This window comes from Hemiscyllium ocellatum, chromosome 12, assembly GCF_020745735.1.
Source record: "Hemiscyllium ocellatum isolate sHemOce1 chromosome 12, sHemOce1.pat.X.cur, whole genome shotgun sequence".
Lineage (NCBI taxonomy): Eukaryota > Metazoa > Chordata > Chondrichthyes > Orectolobiformes > Hemiscylliidae > Hemiscyllium > Hemiscyllium ocellatum.
In genome coordinates, this window is record NC_083412.1 from 57,511,707 (window position 1) to 57,533,072 (window position 21,366).

The 21,366-nt window shown below is 40.4% G+C and overlaps 1 protein-coding gene across 1 annotated transcript in view; it reads left to right on the plus strand.

Annotated features, from left to right (window-relative positions):
• The window catches only part of LOC132820773 (calsequestrin-2-like), a 51,896-nt gene that overhangs the window by 24,174 nt on the left and 6,356 nt on the right, over nucleotides 1-21,366 (plus strand). The window contains exons 7-10 of the mRNA XM_060833065.1: nucleotides 4,230-4,303; nucleotides 14,882-15,012; nucleotides 17,548-17,593; nucleotides 18,331-18,385. Of these exons, the coding sequence (XP_060689048.1) occupies nucleotides 4,230-4,303; nucleotides 14,882-15,012; nucleotides 17,548-17,593; nucleotides 18,331-18,385 (306 nt within the window). The remainder of the gene's footprint in view (nucleotides 1-4,229; nucleotides 4,304-14,881; nucleotides 15,013-17,547; nucleotides 17,594-18,330; nucleotides 18,386-21,366) is intronic.

Here is a 21,366-nt window from a genome sequence, read left to right on the forward strand (position 1 = left end):
TGTGTGGAGCCACAGAAAATGGGGGAGATACTAAATGAATATTTTGCATCAGTATTTACTGTGGAAAAGGATATGGAAGACATAAAGTGTAGGGAAATCAATGGTGACATCTTGCAAAATGTCCATATTACAGAGGAGGAAGTGCTGGATGTCTTGAAACACATAAAGGTGGATAAATCCCCAGGACCTGATCAAGTGTACCCTAGTATTCTGTGGAACACTAGAAAAGTGATTGCTGGGCCTCTTGCTGAGATAGTTGTACCATCGATAGTCACAGGTGAGGTACCAGAAGACTGGAGGTTGGCTAACGTGGTGCCATTGTTTAAGAAGGGTGGTAAAGACAAGCCAGGGAACTATAGACCGGTGAGCCTGACCTCGGTGGTGGCCAAGTTGTTGGAGGGAATCCTAAGGGACAGGATGTATATGTATTTGGAAAGGCAAGGACTGATTAGAGATAGTCAACATGGCTTTGTACCTGGGAAATCATGTCTTGCAAACTTGATTGAGTTTTTTGAAGAAGTAACAAAGAAGATTGATGAGGGCAGAGCAGTAGATGTGATCTATATGGACGTCAGTAAGGCGTTCGACAAGGTTTCCCGTGGGAGACTGATTAGCAAGGTTAAATCTCATGGAATACAGGGAGAACTAGCCATTTGGATACAGAACTGACACAATGGTAGAAGACAGAGGGTTGTGGTGGAGGGTTGTTTTACAGGGTGGAGGCCTGTGACCAGTGGAGTGCCACAAGGATCGGTGCTGGGTACTCTAATTTTGTCATTTACATAAATGATTTGGATGCGAGCAAAAGAGGTACAGTTAGTAAGTTTTGCAGATGACACCAAAATTGGAGGTGTAGTGGACAGTGAAGAGGGTTATCTCAGATTACAACAGGATCTGGACCAGATGGGCCAATGGGCTGAGAAGTGGCAGATGGAATTTAATTCAGATAAATGTGAGGTGCTGCATTTTGGGAAATCAAATTTTGGCAGGACTTATACATTGAATGATAAGGTCTGAGGGAGAGTTGCTCAACAAAGAGACCTTTGAGTGCAGGTTCATAGCTCCTTGAAAGTGGAGTCGCAGGTAGATAGGATAGTGAAGAAGGCGTTTGGGTATGCTTTCCTTTATTGGTTACAGTATTGAGTACAAGAGTTGGGAGGTCATGTTGCGGCTATACAGGACATTGGTTAGCCCACTGTTGGATTATTGCGTGCAATTCTGGTCTCCTTCCTATCAGAAGGGTGTTGTGAAACTTGAATGGGTTCAGAAAAGATTTACAAGAATGTCACCAGGGTTGGAGGATTTGAGCTATAGGGAGAGGCTGAACAGGCTGGGGCTGATTTCCCTGGAGTGTCGGATACTGAGGGGTGACCTTATAGAGGTTTACGAAATTATGAGGGACATGGATAGGATAAATAGACAAAGTCTTTCCCTGGGGCCGGGGAGTCCAGAACTAGAGGGCATAGGTTTAGGGTGGGAGGGGAAAGATTTAAAAGAGACCTAAGGGGCAACTTTTTCATGCAGAGGGTATTACGTGTATGGAATGAGCTGCCAGAGGATGTGGTGGAGGCTGGTACAATTGAAACATTTAAGAGGCATTTGGATGGATAAATGAATAGGAAGGGTTTGGAGGGATATGGCCAGGGGCTGGCAGGTGGGACTAGATTGGGTTGGGATATGTGGTCGGTATGGACAGATTGGACCGAAGGTCTGTTTCCATGCTGTACCTCTCTATGACTCTATGATCTTGCCACAATGCATCATTCCGACTGTTCTTGAATCATCTATGACTTTCTAAATATCAATTAAAACATGTTGATTTTTTTTCCAGTGATTTGCCCACAACGAGCTTAGACCGGCTGGCCTATAAATACTCAGTTTACCTATTTCTATGTTTTTAAACAACAGAATTATTGATGTGTTAAAAAAATAGATTTTTAAAAATTGAAGCGTGCCTATGTTGTAGCATTGATAAGGTATCCTGAATGTATCTAAACAGAAGAAAACTCAAAATGGCCTCACATTTGCTGCATAAACTTACTCTGCCTGTTAAATTGTAGCATTAAAATATCTTTAAACTTGGAGTGGTTTATAGTGACAATTTAATAAGAGAATTTGTGGTTGGAAACAATTGTCAAATATAAAAATTAGAATAATTAACCTGATCATTATTTTCTGTTCTGCAGAAAGCTCAGATATCTTAAATACTGCATTCAGTGCAACATTTAATCAAGAATTAATCAATTTGTTACACCAATAATTTATACCTGCATATTTCTTTGGTTTAGGCATTAAGTCAAGACTTGGTCTAAATATGGGCAAAGGAGTCAAATTCAATACATGAGATGAGAGTGACTGTCCAAAGTGCCTTTTGACCAAGACTGATGTCAAAGAAATTAAGAAAAGTTAACGTCAGTGAGACATGGGAAAAACAACTCTCCACTGGTTGAAAGTATACCTAGCATAAAGGAAATTGGTGTGGTTGTTGGTAGCACTAGGATATTACTGCAGGGGTTTCTCAGGGTGGTCCCAGATTCAAGCATCTTTAGTTGCCTCATCAGTGACCTTCCCTCCATCATGAGGCCAGGAGTGGGGATTTTGCTGCTAATCGAAAGTGTTCAGTATCGTTCATGATACCTCAGAACTGAGCAGTACTCACATGCAGCAACATCTGGACCACATTCAGACTGGGCTGCTAAGTAGCAAATAACATTCATGCCACCCAAATTCCAGACAAAGACTGCCTATAACCAGAGGGAATCTAATTACCTCCCTTTGAAGTTCAATGGCATTACCATCGCTGAATTCCTGCTATTGACATCCTTAGGGTTTCCATTGACAAGCATTATAATTATATGGCTACAAGAGCAGGTCAGCAGCTTGTAACTTAACCTCCTGACTCTTGATGATATCCACCGCCTAAAATGCACAGTGCGGAGCATGGTGCATGCTCTCCATTTGTCTGGATGAGAATGGCTGCAACAATACTTGAAAATATGATACCATTCAGGACAAGGCAGCCTGAAATCCGCCACTTTATGCATTTATTAAGTCCATTACTGATACACTGTGGTCATTGCTTGTACCATTTACAAGATGCCCAACTGCAACTCCCAAACCTGATTTGATAGCACCTTCCAATCCTGCATGTTTAACTGCCTGAAATGACAAGGGCAGCTGAGGAATACAAATATCACAATCTGCAAGTTCTCCTCCAAGCCATAAACCATCCTGACTTCAAACTGTATTGTCTGTACTTCAATGTTGATGAGTCAAAAATCCAATAACTCCCTTTTAACAGTACCACATGATTATTGATACTTCATGGACTGCAAATTTTCAAACAAGCAGATAACCATTAACTTCTCAAGGGCAATTAGAGATGGGCAACAAATGTTGGATTCTGGTGTGACTGGCTGTCTGAGTTTGAAATAGTCAGAAACCAAATCCAAATGTGTAGATACTTGAAATGAAAGAAATATTCACTGGTGACATGTCAAGCAGCTGCAGGTTATACGATAGCACATCTTTTTATTGCACACATTTCATCTATTAAGTCTGGATTGTATGGGCAAGCCCACACTGACTAAGGGAGGAATTTTAACAGTGATGGTTTATATGATACTCTAGTGATGCCAATGGAAAAATAACATTTCATAACATTTTTAGTGACATCAAAATTAACTTTTAATTGGCTAAAATACTGATCCATTTTATGCACCATGCATGCATATGAATTTGGTGATTTGCCCCATGTAAGCCAGCTCCACCATATCTTCAATAATATCATGGTTGATCTGTTCATGTGCTGAAATTCCACATTCTCATTTCCCCGATAACCTCTGATTCTCTCACTGAATAATTATCTTTGCATCTGTCTTAAAAATTATCTTATGCAGAGAGTTCAAAACTCACACAAACATCTGAAAGAAAAGATTTCCATTCCTCTCTATCCAAAACAGCAACCCCTAATTTTAAAACCATCTCCCCTAGTTCTGGACTGACCCACAAAGGGAAACATCCTTTCCACATCTGTCTCAGTCATAACTGTTCAGGATCTTACAAATTTTGTTATTCTACACCTTTGCTCTTGTGGGATTCGGAACACAAATATGGAAATTTGAAGATGCTACATGATGTTCTGATAAAGTCACTTCTTTAAAATGCACTGAGTATTCTATTTTACATTTCTACCCTTGTTTCTATTTTGTCTTCTCTTTCTAATGCAGATTACAAAGCTTTTGAAGATGCAGCAGAGCACTTCCACCCTTATATCAAGTTCTTTGCAACGTTTAATAAAGGGGTAAGTAATTGAAGTCGAATTAAAATTCATGAAATTGAAAGGAAAGTATCATCCTAGCTGGGAGATTGGTTTGTTAGTGGAAAGAAGAGTACTGGGTAAACTGCATAGAGTCATAGAGTTATAGAGATGTACAGCATGGAAACAGACCCTTCAGTCTAACACGTCCATGCCGACCAGATATTCCAACCCAATCTAGTCCCACCTGTCAGCACCCAGCCCATATCCCTCCAAACCCTTCCAATTTATATACCCAGCCAAATGCCTCTTAAATGTTGCAATTGTACCAGCCTCCACCACTTCCTCTGCCAGCTCATTCCATACACATACCACCCCCTGTCTGAAAAAGTAGCCCCTTAGGTCTCTTTTATATCTTTCCCATCTCACTTTAAACCTATGCCCTCTAGTTTAGATTAGATTAGATTACTTACAGTGTGGAAACAGGCCCTTCGGCCCAACAAGTCCACACTGACCCGCCGAAGCGCAACCCACCCATACCCCTACATTTACCCCTTACCTAACACTACGGGCAATTTAGCATGGCCAATTCACCTGACCCGCACATCTTTGGAGTGTGGGAGGAAACCGGAGCACCCAGAGGAAACCCACGCAGATACGGGGAGAACGTGCAAACTCCACATTTTCGACTCCCTGACCCCAGGGAAAAGACTTTGTCTATTTTATCCTATTCATGCCCCTCATAATTTTGTAGACCTCTATAAGGTCACCCCTCAGCCTCCAACGCTCCAGGGAAAGCAGCCCCAACCTGTTCAGCCTCTCCCTATCACTCAAATCTTCCAACCCTGGCAACATCCTTGTAAATCTTTTCTGAACCATTTCACAACATCTTTCCAATAGGAAAGAGACCAGAATTGCATGCTATATTCCAACAGTGGCCTAACCAATGTCTTGTACAGCCACAACATGACCTCCCAACTCCTGTACTCAATACTCTAACGAATAAAAGAAAGCATACCAAATGCCTTCTTCACTATCCTATCTACCTGTGACTCCACTTTCAAGCAGCTATGAACCTGCACTCAAAGGTCTCTTTGTTGAGCAACACTCCCTCAGATCTTATCATTAAATGTATAAGTCCTGCTAAGATTTGCTTTCCCAAAATGCAGCACCTTGTATTTATCTGAATTAAACTCCACCTGCCACTTCTCAGCCCATTGGCCCATCTGGTCAAGATCCTGTTGTAATCTAAGGTAACCTTCTTCACTGTCCACTACACCTCCAATTATGGTGTCATCTGCAAACGTACTGACTGTACCTCATATACTCACATCCAAATCATTTATGCAAATGACAAAAATTAGAGGACTGAGCACTGATTTTTGTAGCACTCCACTGGTCACAGACCTCCAATCTGAAAAACAATCCTCCACCACCACCTTCTGTCTTCTACCTTTGAGCCAGTTCTGTATCTAAATGGCTAGTTCTCCATAGATCTAACCTTGCTTACCAATCTCCCACAGGGAACCTTGTCAAATGCCTTATTTGAAGTCCACACATATCACATCTACCACTCTGCCCTCATGAATCCTTTGTTACTTCTTCAAAAAACTCAATCAAGTTTGTGAGACATGATTTCCCACGTATAAAGCCATGTTGACTATCTCTAATCAGTCCTTGCCTTTCCGAATACATGTACATCCTGTCCCTCAGGATTCCCTCCAACAGCTTGCCCACCACCTACATCAGGCTCACTGGTTGATAGTTCCCTGTCTTGTTTTTACCACCCTTCTTAAACAGTGGCACCACGTTAGCCAACCTCCAGTCTTCCGGCACCTCACCTGTGACTATCGATGGTACAACTATCTCAGCAAGAGGCCCAGCAATCACTTCTCTTGCAACCCACAGAATTCTAGGGTATACTTGATCAGGTCCTGGGGATTTATCCACCTTTATGTGTTTCAAGACATCCAGCACTTCCTCCTCTGTAATATGGACATTTTGCAAGATGTCACCATCTATTTCCCTACAATCTTTATCTTCTATATCCTTTTCCACAGTAAATACTGATGCAAAATATTCATTTAGTATCTCCCCCATTTTTTGCGGCGCCACACAAAGGCCACCAACTGATCTTTGAGGAGCCCTATTCTCTCCCTGGTTACCCTTTTGTCCTTAATATATTTGTAAAAATCCTTTATATTCTCCTTAATTCTATTTGCCAAAGTTACTTCATATCCCCCTTTTGCCCTCCTGATTTCCCTCTTAAGTATACTCCTAATGCCTTTATACTCTTCTAAGGATTCACTCAATCTATCCTGTCTATACCTTAGATATGCTTCCTTCTTTTTCTTAACCAAACCCTCAATTTCTTTAGTCATCCAGCATTCCCTATACCTACCAGCCTTTCCTTCCACCCTAACAGAAATATACTTTCCCTGGATTCACATTATCTAATTTCTGAAGGCTTCCCATTTTCCAGCTGTCACTTTACCTACAAACATCTGCCCCAATCAGCTTTTGAAAGTTCTTGCCTAATACTGTCAAAATTGGCTTTTCTTCAAATTAGAACTTTTAGATCTGGTCTATCCTTTTCCATCACTATTTTAAAATGAATAGAATTATGGTCGCTGACCCCAAAGTGCTCCCCTGCTGACACCTCAGTCACCTGCCCTGCCTTATTTCCCAAATGTAGGTCAAGTTTTGCACCTTCTCTAGTAGGTACATCCACATACTGAATCAGAAAATTTTCTTATACACACTTAACAAATTCCTCTCCATTTAAACCCTTAACACTATGGCAAAACTAGTCTATGTTTGGAAAGTTAAAATCCCCTACCATAACCACCCTATTATTCTTACAGATAGCTGAGATCTCCTAACAAGTTTGTTTCTCAATTTCCCTCTGACTATTGGGGGGGGGGGGGGGGGGGGTCTATAATACAATCCCAATAAGGTTATCATCCCTTTCTTATTTAAGAGGGGAGATCTAGTGTTGTGGTAATGTCACTGGGCTTGTAATTGTGAGGTTCACCTAAATACCAATGAACGTGGATTCAAATCACGAGCAATTTGTGGAAGTTAAAAACTCAAAGGTCTTATGACACAGTGACAACGTCCCTATCTCTGTCTGGTGGTTCTGGCTAAAGTCCCACATGCTGTTGAGGCTAGCCATAAGATATCTGAACAGTTTGATTAAAATAAATAGATGCAGTTATTCCTGCCACAACACTTCATGTATGTTTGCAGATTCTGTGCATGCAGTGGAATGGCAAGGAAAAACTCATGGATCTAAATCTTCCATTATTTCTGCCTGCATGTCAATTTTGACGAGTTTCATGGGGATTTCTGTACATGAGGTCTAGCATGATCTGTCACTGTGTCTTACCAATTATTAATTATTAATATTAATATTTCATTAATTACCTACCCCAACTATGTAGTGGCCACCTTTCCCAACTGTAACCCCACTCTATCACCCTGCTGCTCCCAGAAGAATTCACCACTTACTGCATATCCACCTAAAGACCCAGCATCTCTGGCGCGTGTGCCGTTTTTAAAAGGCCACTATGCACCCAGGTGAGTGCGGCTTTTCAAAGATGCCCTGCTCTTCGAAGGACAGTCATTCCAAAGGTGGTGGAGATAGGGATAATGGCGCTGCAATTCTCTGACAGTCACCTGGACATCCTAGTAGACCAGGTGGCCTAGAAGAGGGGAATACTTTCCATGGAAGACTGTCAGAAGAAGCCACACCACCAGACCCTGGAAGCCTGGTCTGTAGTCATTGCCTGGGTCAGTGCTGTATCTACAATCCAGAAGTACAGGCAGCAGTGCTGCAAGAAAATATTGGAGAAACCCAGCAGATCTGGCATCATCTCTGGAGAGAGAATAGAGTTAAATGTTTCAAGTCGGCTATGATTCTGCTTCGGAAATTCCAAGAAACATCCCACAAATGCTTTTGGACCTGCTGAGTTTATCCAGCACTTTACGTTTTTATTTTTGCATAATACTAAATTTGATACTTTTTGGACCAAGAGAGGTAGATCCACTGCTTTCTAAGTGGTGAAAAGCTAGTATCGTAGATTTCCAATGAGATTTAATGTTATGAATTCATATAAATAAAGTGTAGCAGTCAGGTATGAAATATAATCCAAAAGGCTGCTGGAATGTTAACCTTTATAACTGGAAGATTAGAATATAATTGGAAATAGCTTTTTCTATGATTTGGAGATGCCAGTGTTGGACTGGGGTGTAAAAAGTTAAAAATCACACAACACCAGGTTATAGTCCTACAGGTTTATTTGAAAGCACTAGCTTTCGGAGCGCTACTCCTTCATCAGGACAACCACCTGATGAAGGAACAGCACTCTGAAAGCTTGTGCTTCCAAATAAACCTGTTGGACTATAACCTGGTGTTGTGTGATTTTTAGCTTTTTCTACTTACTCAAAATCTACTTACATCATCTGAAGTAGTACGAAATGTCCTGCGCACCTTTATCAGGATATATCAGCCTTGGAAGGGCACAGATTCCTCAGAATATTACAAAGGCACTAAAGATTAAATACTAATGAGAGATTTCACAATACATAAACTAGACTTGTATTTTCTGGAATAGAGATAATTGAGACTGATTTGATTGAGAGTTTTCAGATTTTGAAAGCAGTTGGTATGGTAGATGGAGACAGACTTTTCCTCCTGATTCAGGATTCGTAGACAAGGAGGTAAAATCAGAATCAAGCCATTTGGGAGAGATGTTACAAAACATTTTTTTAAAGAAAACATTGTAGAAATTTGGCAATCTCCCACAAATAAAACTTAAATGATAGTACAATTATAGATTTTTGCTATCCAAGGGTATAAAGGGATATGGAGTCGAGGTGGGTGGATGAAGATAAGATACACTTTATCTGCGAACTGATTGAATGATGGACCGGGCTCATGAGGCTGAATGACCTATTTCTGTACTTACATTCCTAATTCTACTGCCTCTAATTATGTAGCTGCTCTACAGGCTATTAGGATGCCTTGTCTTGGTTTAATGTGCTTTTCGAAAAAATAATTAACAAAACGATGTAATGCCATTGTAATTTACTGTGCCAACCATTGTTTCAGCAAAAAGCAAAGCCAAATGGCAAAACAGTTTGTAGCTAAATACTGATCTACATATTCTTTTGACTTATTACTCTAATTAGATCCAGTCAAAAAATACAAATTTAAGTCTAATATGCAGATCATTGCCATGAATTATATTAGGAACAGTTATGATTTGGAGATGCCAGTGTTGGACTGGGATGTATAAAGTTAAAAATCACCCAGCACCAGGTTATAGTCCAACAGGTTTAATTGGAAATACTAGCTTTCGGAGTGCTGCTCCTTCATCAGGTGGTTGTGGAGTACACAATTGTAAGACACAGATTTTATAGCAAAAGTTTACAGTGTGATGTAACTGATATTATACATTGAAAAATACAATCAATATTCCATTTATAGAAGCTTAATGTTGTGTAATATTGTTTGGCTTCATATTACTGTTCAATTCACTCAATCTTGCTGTTGTCTAAACCTCTTACTAACTGTTGCTGCACTGAAAGCAAAAATTGCTGGGAATCTCAATGGGTCAGGCAACATCCGGTGAGAGACAGCAAGCTAACCTTGCGAGTCTAGATGACTCCTCATCAAAACTTGGTTCCCTGTGTTTCTGCAGTTTGTTCTAATCTGTCCATCAATTTCTATCATTTAATGTCAATGTCTACCTGCATATTTCTGTCAGTAAATAAGGACTACCTGGAAAATTATTTTATGATAAAAGCTACTTGAAAAAAACTCCAAAGTTCATGCGTTGCCTTGTTCTAAAGGTTTTATGAAAAACATGCATTGAATTTTATGGGGTAAGGGTTCACGTTTCTGCCAAATTCTCATATCCCTTAGTTCCTTGAGAGATCTAAAACCAGTCTATTCCAGTCCTAAATGTATCAGACAATGGAACATCCATGACCTTCTGGTACGGATCATTTCAAAGATTCATGACCCTTGAGTGAACTAATTTCTCCTCATCTCAACCAGAAACAATCAATGCTTTGAATTATCACTCTGATTAGATCCAGTTATAAAGTACAAACTTAAGTCTGATGGAAGAGTAATGTGCAAACCATTGCCACTAATTGTATTAGGAACAGAGTAACGAGACTGTGCCCATGCATTTTAGATTCTCTGATCAATCTTCCAGCATCCACCCTATCAAACCTCTTTGAAATCTTGTATATTTTAATGAGATTGTCTCTCATACTTCTAAATTCTAGAGAAAATCGAACCAGTTTGCTCTCCCTCTCATCATAAATCAATCCCGTCTTCCCAAGGGCTAATTTAGTGAAGATACACTGCATTGCCAGCAATGTAAGTTCTTAAGACCATAAGAGATAGGAACAGGTGTGAGCCATTTGGCCCTTTGAGCCTTTTCCACTATTAAATAGGATTATGGTTTTCCAACAATCCTCACGTCCACTTTCTTGCCCTCTCCCAGTAACCCTTGCTGATCAAGAATCTACCATTACAGTTTTAAATATGAACAAGCACTCTGCCCTCACAGCTCTCTATGGCAAGGAGGTTCAAAGTCTGATGACCCTCTGAGAGAAGAAATTTGTCATCACCTCAGTCTTTAGTTGTTCTACAATGATCCTCTCAACATTTACCCTGTCAAGCCCATTAAGAATCTGATGTGCTTCAATGAGATCACTCCTCATTCTTTCAAATTTCAATGAGTAGAGTCCCAATCTGGTTTATCTTTGCTCATAAGACAATCCCTCCATACCAGAGATCATCCTCCTAGTGAACCTCCTCTGAACTGCCTCCAATGAAATCTCATCATTCTCTAAATAAAAGGAGCAAAACCGCTTATAGTACTCCAGATGTGATCTCATCAGCACCTTGTGCAATTAATTAATCCATTGGCACCGAAATTACCATTTTATTGAAAGACAATGTAACCAGGCAATTGAGTCAGTGTCAAGAAATTTACATATAATATTTTTATGATAATTTCCATGTATTGGGAGATGAAAGGTTTATCTGCCAGTTATCTGGCTTGTAAAGCAAATGGAGCCAGACTCAGGTAAATACCCTGAATTATCATTTAAATAGCTGCTTTTTGCAGCATAGCAGAGAGAAAGAAACATGGATTTGAAGCAAGAACTGGAAAAATCTATCTCGCTCCCTCTTTCTCTCACTGCCAATTTCTTTCATCACCCCAGGAAATGGTACCTGGTGAAAAAGCATTCTGGGGAATCAATCTTCATCAAAAGCTCAAAGATCCCTCAAACCTCACAATTCTTGAAATTAACGGACAACAAATAGTTGTGGGTTCAGTTATAACAGCTCAATGACTGTAGGATTCTGAACTGCATTTTTCTCCATGCTATACCAGTTACTCACTGTTTTTCACTTATTACCTTCACAATGTTTGATGACATGTTTTATTATGTTTTCATAGGGGATTCCTCTTTCTTTCACCGAAGCAAATCTTGATAATTTGCTGTAGTACACTTGGAATGTGATAGCAGTGTCTTTAAAAAATTGTTTGTTGCAGCTGATGGAGAGGGTGTTAAACAGAGGAAGTTCAATTGGCCTTCCTTACACAGTCCTAACAAAATATATTTTTTATTAAATATGGAGATGGAAATTAGGCATGGTCCTCCAGATGTGGTCTCACCAAAACCTGGTCAAATTTAACAAACCTTCTTTATTTCAGTAGTTCAATTCACTTGCAACAAAGGCCAATATATCATATACTTTCCTATTTGCTTGCTGTATCTGAATGCCAACTTTCTGCATTCCTTTACAAAGACACCAATCTTTAACAAATACCTAAAAGTTTCAAATAAAAGAAGAAACTGTTGGAGAAACTCAGCAGGTCTGGCAGCATCTATGGAAAGAGGAACAGAGTTAACATTTCAAGTTCATTATGATTGTTCCGAACTAGACAGATCTACTGAGTTTCTCTAGCACTTGCTGTTTTTACTTCAGATTTCCAACTTATGCAGTATTTTGCTTTTACTTACAAGTTTACGCTTTTAAAAAAAAATCTGCCTGTCTAGTCAAAAGACCAAAAGGAATAACTGCATAGTTCAGTTTAATACAATCCATCTGCCATCTTGAGGTCATCTCTTTATTGCTGAGTCTTTTTGTGTGTCCTTGCCATAGTTTCCATTTGCACGAGCACTATATCTTCAGCAAATTTAGACACAGCAGTCCCTGTCTCTTCATTTATGTTGTGAACACAGATTGGAAATAGTAGAGGTCCCAGCACTAATCCATGTGGTATGTTACCATTCCTACTTGGCATTTTAAAAATGCCCTATTTATGTCTAATAGCTGCTTCATGCCTGTTATCCAATCGTCCATTTCTGCTAACATATTAAATCAAATCCATGGTCTTTTATCTTGCCTATTAACCTTTTTTTGTGGCACTTTTTCAAATGCTTATTTTTGAAAATGCATCTATTACAGCTTTCATCTTTATCTTCTTCATTAGTTATATCCTCAGAACATTCCAATAGATTTGTCAAATACAAATTCCCTTTAGTAAAACCACATTGATTTGTGAAAATTGTAAAAATATTCAATTGGCAATACTTGTGGAGAGAAAAACAAAATTAATACTTCAGGTCATGACTTTTCAAATGAACTGGAAAAAGTTTGAAATGCAATCATTTTTAAGGAGATGAGATGGGAAGATTGGAACAATGAAAAAATATTCAAGCCTGTGATTGAGCAGAGGATGGGAAACCTTATGTGACAATTACAAATCGATGGGAATAGCCAAAGGGCATGATAAACGCACATGAGACAAAAGACAGGGCCAGAGAAAGTGAGAATAATAGAATTATGAACTGCTGCCGTCCAAAAGCAAAAATAAGAAACATAAGGTTCCCACTGAAACCTCAGCAGATCTGATAATGTCAGATTCCCGGCATCTACAGTATTTAACGTCTTTATTAGACTTCAGTTAGATATGCCATTTGATGTTTTGTCAGATTTTTAAAAATAACTTTCATGAAGAGTATGGGCCCTCCATTACAGTGATGCAATGATTAACAGAGGTCCCCAATTTAGAAATGACCATTTCCTGTACTTATGAATGTTTGCTTTGCATTCTCCTGCATTGTGCTTCAACTTGTGTGAAAATTGTCTTGTGAATGGACTCAAGAACCCTTTCGCAACCTGGGTACTGCCTGTAGTAATAATGTTGTTAAACAATGTCTATTAATTCAGCATTTCATAATGAATGTTAATTAATTTAATAACATTATATGTTTCCAAATGGAAACATTTAAAACAGAAATGCAGCTGTGGTTATAAGTGAAAACCATTTAATTATAATTGCTTTCTCAATGTGATTAATTTGTATCGTATAGCTATGTCAGGAATTCCAGCCTCCACTTACATGTATAAACTTGTTTTATTTGGTGTTGTTTTTGAAATACATTGCTTTTTGGAGGTTTATATTAGTTTGTTGTGTCATTTTCTATCCTTTGGATTGACATGCTAAAATTGTGAGCAAGTGAGGATGGAGGATGCTGGATATAAGAGTCAAAGAATGTGGTGCTGGAAATACACAGCCAGTCAGGCAGCATCTGGGGAGCATGAGAATCGACATTACGCGCATAAGCCCTTCATCAGGAATGAGGCTTTTGGGCCAAGGAGGCTGACAGATAAATGGGAGGGGAGTGGAGCTATTTCCCTCCCCACCACTATCTGCATTTTGGAGAGACCATTCCCTCCGCAACCCCCTTGTCGGGTCCACACCCCCCACCAACCCACCCTCCCCTCCCAGCACCTTACCCTGCCACCACTGCAAAACCTGCAGCCACACCTCCCCCACCCCCCTCACCTCCTTTCAAGGCCCCAAAGGATCCTTCCCCATCCAACAGAAATTCACCTGTACTTCCACACACATCATCTACTGAAACTGTTGCACCCGATGTGGTCTCCTCTACATTGGGGAGACAGGATGGCAACTTGCAAATCATTTCGGAGAACATTTCTGGGACACCCACACTAACCAACCCCACCACCTCTTTAACTTCCCCTCCCACTCCACCAACAGCATGCAGGTCTTGGGCCTCCTCCGTCGCCAAACCCTAACCATCTGACACCTGGAGGAAGAATGCCTCATCTTCCGTCTTGAGACCCTCCCACCACATGGGATCAATGTGGATTTCCCCATTTCCCTTCCCCCATCTTATCCCAGTTCCAACCTCCCAACTTGGCACTACCCTTTTGAATGGTATAACCAGTCCATCTTCCTTTCCACCTGTCTGCTCCACCCCCTCTCCGACCTATCACTTCTGCCCCTCTTTCATCTACCTATCGCATTCTCAGCTACGTTTCCCCCAACCCCACCCCCCCCCATTTATTTCTCAGCCCCATTGGCCCACAAGCCTCATTCTTGATGAAGGGCTTATGCCCGAAACATTGACTTTCCTGCTCCTCAGATGCTGCCTGACCGGCTGTGCTTTTCCAGCACCACACTCTTCAATGATAAAATTGTGGCAGGATACACTTTACAGTATTATGTAGGTCTGTTTAAGTTTATCATTTTCTTCATTGATGCACTCTCTGGTTAGGTCGCAAAGAAACTCTCTCTGAAGATGAATGAGGTGGATTTTTATGAGCCTTTCATGGATGATTCGGTCACGATTCCGGATAAACCCCACTCAGAGGAAGAAATCGTAGAATTTATTCAAGAACATAAAAGGTAGATAAGGCGACAGACTGTGTGGAGTTTGCACGTTCTCCCCGTGTCTGCGTGGGTTTCCTCCGGGTGCTCCGGTTTCCTCCCACAGTCCAAAGATGTGCGGGTCAGGTGAATTGGTCATGCTAAATTGCCCGTAGTGTTAGTTAAGGGGTAAATGTAGGGGTATGGGTGGGTTGCGGGTCGGCGTGGACTTGTTGGGCCGAAGGGCCTGTTTCCACACTGTAAGTAATCTAATCTAATGGCTGTTTTGATTTGATTTCATTCGGTACGTACCTGGAATAAGTAGGTTCTCTTAGGAGGATAGGTTAGATTGGTTGGCCTTGTTTCCACTGGACTTTAAATAGAGTGAGAGGTGATTTGATTGAAGTGGATAAGGTCCTAAGGTGGACATGGAAAAAATGTATCCTCTTGTGAACTGAGTGAGAGGGGATCTGTTTTAGAAGAGGAGGCCATCTTTTAGTGCAGATATAAGGACAGCTTTTTCTCTCAGAGGATTATATGACTTATTAAATTTCTCCCTCAGGAGAGAGGGAGGCAGGGTCATTAAATACTTTAAAGCAAGAAGTTTATAGATTCTTATGAGGCAGTGAGTCAAAGATTATCATGGGTCGATAGGAATGTGGTATTTGTAAAGCAAACGGCTCAGTCAGGATCTTCTGGAATGACAGAGAAGTTGAATGGGCAAAAGTGAGCACTGCAGATGCTGGAGATTAGAGTCAAGATTAGAGTGGTACTGGAAAAGCACAGCAGGTCAGGTAGCATCCAAGGATCAGGAAATTCGACTTTTCGGGCAGGCCCAGGAAATGTTAATTTTCCTGTTCATTGGATGCTGCCAGAGAAGTTGAATGGCCAGTTCGAGTCATAGAGTTATACAGCATGGAACCAGACCCTTGCATCCAACTCATCCATGTCAATCAGATATCCTAAATAAATCTAGTCTCATTTGCGAGCATTTGGCCATTATCCCTCTAAACCCTTGTTATTCATATGCCCAAGCAGATGCCTCTTAAATGTTGTAATTGTACCAGATTCCACCACTTCCTCTGGCAACACATTCCATGCACACACCACCCTCTACGTGAAAAAGTTGCTCCTTAGATCCCTTATAAATCTTTCCCCTCTCACCTTAGATCTATGCCCTCTAGTTTTGGACTGCCCCACTCCAGGGAAAAGACCTTGTCTATTTACTCTGTCCATGCCCTTCATGATTTAATAACCTCTATCAGGTCACCCCTCAGTCTCCGCCCTCCAGGGAAAACAGCTCCAGCCTATTCAGCCTCTCCCTATAGCTCAAACTCTCCAACCCTGGCAACATCAATCTTTTCTGAACTTTTTCAAATTTCATAACATCTTTCCTATAGCAGGGAGACCAGAATTGCATGCAGTATTCCAAAAGTGGCCAAACCAATGCCCTATACAGCCACAATATTACCTCCCAACTCTGATACACAAAGCACTGAACAACAAAGGCAAGCATACCAATTGCCTTCTTCACTATCCTATCTAACTGCAACTCTACTTTCAAGGACCCTGCACTGCAAGGTCTCTTTGTTCAGCAATATTCCCGAGGTCCTTACCATTATGAGTGTAAGTCCAGCCCTGAGTTACCTTTCCAAAATGCAGCACCTCACATTTATCTAAATTAAACTCCACCTATAATAGAATTCCTACAGTGTAGAAACAGGCCATTTGCCCCAACAAGTACATAGCAACCCTTCGAAGAGTATGCCACCTAGACCTATTCCCCTACCCCATTACTTTACATTTCCTCTGACTGATACACCTAATCTACACATCCCATAATACTATGGACAATTTATTATGGCCAATTCACCTAACATGTACATCTTGGACTGTGGAAGGAAACTGGAGCACCTGGAGGAAACCCACGCAGACATGGGGAGAGTATGCAAACTCCACACAGACAGTCGCCTGAGGCTGGAATCGAACCAGGTCCCTGGTGCTGCTAACCACTGGGCCTCTGTGCCACTGTAAAATCATTAGCAGTGGTAGAATCCCATTGGTCCATCTGATCAAGATCCTGTTGTACACTGAGGTAGCCTTCTTCACTGTCCACTGCGCCTCCAATTTTGATGTCATTTGCAAACTTACTAACCATCCCTCCTATGTTCACATCTTAATCATTTATATAAATGATGACAAGCAGTGGACCCAGGTTCAATCCTTGTGGCACTCCACTGGTCACAGGCCTCCAGTCTGAAAGACAGCCCTCCACCACCATCCTATGTCTTCTACCTTCTGCTTATGTTTCTGTCATATAGTCGTGATCATGCAGAAGGTCATCCAATTTATCCCTTCCTTGCTAGGACTTTATAGGAAAGTTCCGGGTGGACATCAGGGTCAATTTCAGATTTTCTGATAGAGACGATAGTCAAGTCAGTATCAAGAAGACATACAAACATGATCCAAAATAAGGTCAATCCTTTACGAATACACACAAGGAGAGGTAGGTTGGAAAATCTTGAACAGTGGAGCATAGTAACTATTTTAAAGCTGTGTTTGTTCTCTTTTTAGATCAACCCTCAGGAAACTGCGTCCAGAGGACGTGTTTGAGACATGGGTAAGACAAACCTGAAATGACATTTTGAGTTATTAGCAAGAATGAGAAACTGTTAAATTTAAATAAATTTGGTTTTTTTTCTCAATGAGAAAGATGGTAGGTCAAGAGGCATCATTAATAAATAAGACAGCCAAGGAGGAGGATGACTAGGCTGAACAAATTAGAAGCCACAGATTAGGAGAATCAGATACTGAAGAGTGTGGTTCCTTTCTCAGCAAAATTCAGGCACAACGTGTATTCAAAAATATCATAATGTATGATATTATAATTTCAACATGACTCAGTGCTATCTCTGAATCATGTAAGGAGTACTCATGCCATTCTGTAGAACTTGTGTGATTAATCCATGCTGACACCATTGCAGTATTGAGGGAGTAATGCATTATTGCAGATACCATCTTTAATCTGGAATTTAACATAAAGTCCTGACACCCTACACTGATACAAAAGATCCCACTGTACTACACAATGCAAAGAGAAAATCAAATACTTATTCCTCCACCAAAACAGATTTTATCTCCATGTTGTTTGTAGGATTTTGAATGCAAATTGGCTGTTGCAGTTGTGAATCTAGCAACAATGACTCCACTTTAGACAAATATATGTTGCATGTAAATCACTCTGAGATGTACTAAAGATGTAAAAGCAACCATATATGTACAAGATTTTTTTTCGATATTCAGGAACATCCTCAAATCTCTCACAAAGTAACATAAACTTGTAATTCTTTTGTATAGGAGGATGATATGGATGGGATCCAGATTGTTGCTTTTGCTGAAGAAGAAGACCCTGGTAAATTCTATTAAAGCTGAATCAGCTATAATACGAAAAAAAGCCATGTGACATATCACTTATTTTTCTCACTTGTCTAAAGCCGTAGTTTAACTTCACTCCCTGGGTGGGTGAGTACAGTACAGAGGGGTTGCAGGATTCATAGATGGTAGGGATGAGAGTGGGCTGGGGAAGAATGGTAGAGTATGTGTGAGATGGGTACAGTAACAGAAACAGAGCGAGTGTGAGGTGGAAGATAGATGATGATGGCACTTATCCTTGTGGAGCAGAGAAGGTCATTGACCTTCTTTAGATTTAGATTTATTTAATATTAATCATCCTACACTGCTGGATGTTTCTCTAAATCGTAGACACTGCACTGATTTGAGTGGTGGTCTTCAACTAGGCAGGCCAAGGTCTTGTGGTATGGTCTTCTTGGCTGGTCCTGGGGTAAGAAGATGGCCCTCCTGTGTACCACCTCATCCATTGAAAGGAAGCCTTTCAGGTCCGTGTCCTCAAAGCAGGGCACTGATTTTCTTTTGTCTAACATGTCCAGGGCAAACAACACAAACTGTGCAGAGCAATTCCAGGCTGCCAACAATTCACCTGGCACACAACTAGTGCACTGATACTGATGCCAGGAATCCTGGGAAAGTCTAGTAGTGCCAAGTACTTTCATTTATGGCAAATGAGTGAATATGAAAGGCAAAGTACCATAAGGCTATGGTAGATGGCTAAGGAGGTGGAGTTGGGAAGGTAACGTGAGAAATTTGCTGGACTTTGTCGTAAGACTCTCCATGAAACTGCCCAGAATTGATACTTAGCCAATTTCTGGTAAAAGTCAGCCCAGTGAATCACTTTGAAGTCCAATGACTTGTCATGTTAACTGTAGTTATTTGACATTATCATGCTGACTGAGACACATAGTTGCTTACAGCTCAAAGGAAGCCCACTGTGTGTCCACACTAGTCAACAAAAATGTGACAACACTAACCACTTTTCCAAAGTTTGGCCCATAGCCCTGGAGGCTGTGGCAATGCAAGTGAATATCTAAATACAGTTTAAATGTTATGAGAATTATGTTAAAGTGGACAATAGTTGATACGATTTCAAAATAATTCCATCTGTTTAAATTAATTGTCACATTTGCCTGATTTTGAGAAGATGTAGGATAGGCAGGAAGCAGGATTTCTGGCTTGGAGCTCTTCAGCTGTCTTCCTGAGCCTCCTGCTACTTGCGGGACTTTCTGCCAGACATGAAAGCCAAAGAGAGAATGTACATTCAAGTGATGTACTAATGATGACATTATGTAATCCCATCAATACCATAGCAACACCGGACACAAGTAACACAAATGTGTTCATGACATACAGCTTTGTGGGAAGTTTAGAAATGTAATTACCTCACCTCTTGAAGGAAGGTAATCAATTAATTTCCCTTTGCGTAATAAATTTAAAAATAAAATGTATTCTTGACTTCAGCTGCTGTGCCCTGCCCTGACTGTGAATATCTGAAATCCACGACTGAAAAATGATGAGCTACAGGGGCTGGCAGAGGTCACACCCTGCAAATGTTGTGGCAAGAGTTCTCACAAGAAAAAATTGTCGGCCTATGAGACTCCTGAAAACAAATCTTGAAATGTGATACTTAAGTATTTCTTTTTCTTTTAGTTTACCAGTTGAGGATCATTTTCCAATTTTTTTGTATGTATTGTTATATACCCTTTGTGGGAATGTTGCCTTGCACTGAGTGATTCTTTTAGAAAAGTTTATTTTTCTATTCATATCACTAAGTTATGTTTCATTATTGAGGAATGTTGGTGAAACCTTATATGGCAATATCTGGAAGATATCTTACATTTGAAACATAAAACTATAAACCTCTTTGCAAAGGATCACCTTACAATTTTCCTACCCTCACTGCTCAAAGGAAGTCCTCGTGTTATTGAATAAACTTTAAGTTATTATTAAAATGTTTTTATGTGGGACAGCTCACACTACTGTAGATATAAAATGAAAATGTTGATTCTGGAAGTTTGAAACTGTAAGAAAATGTATTGGTCCACTCGTTGAGTCAGACAGCATCTGTGGACACGTACAAAAGAATTAACCAGTGAATCTCACATCAAACAAACCATCAGTTTTTTCACACATACAACATTTAAAATGAATTAGGAAAAACACATTCACATATGTGAACAAACAAGTAAGTGCTTCAACAAAAAAAGGGAAGCTTAAATTGCACAAATAATAACATGAGATGAGAAAAGGCACAAATAAATACCTGCCTTGCAGTAAATCCATATCAAATAGGGATTGCCAGATTTTCACCCAGATATGCTGTGTCTCTCCAGGAAATCTGGGCCTCCTATTCAAATTAGACTGGAAATTGTCTGTAAAAATAAAATGTAGATAGTAGGCTTAACGCAAGTATTGTATAAAATACAAAACGTACGAAACGTTTGCAGCAAAAACTTCCAGCTCGGCGAACAGAACCACAACATTGTATAAAATGTTTGCTATGTTAAAAACACTAAATGAATTGAAGCTGTAGCTGTTGCAGTAATAGATTAGATTAGATTCCCTATAGTGTAGAAACAGGCCATTTAGCCCAACAAGTCCACACCAACCCTCCAAAGAGTAACCCACTCAGACCCATTCCCCTACATTTACCCCTGACTAATGCACCTAATACAATGGCAATTTAGCATGACGAATTCACCTGATCTGTGCATCTTTGGGTTGTGGGAGGAAACCCATGCAGACACGGGGAGAGTGTGCAAACTCCACCCGAGGCAAGACTTGAAATCTGATCCCTGGTGCTTTGAGGCAGCAGTGCCAAACACTGAGCAACACCACTCGACAAAATATTCGGAAAGGACAGGAACATTAGGAAAGAATGAAGAGAATAAAAGATCCTCAGAAACAGAACCAGCATTATGTATCATATGGTCCCTTGAGTCTCCTCCATCATTCAGTGTGATCACGGCTGATTTATGCCTG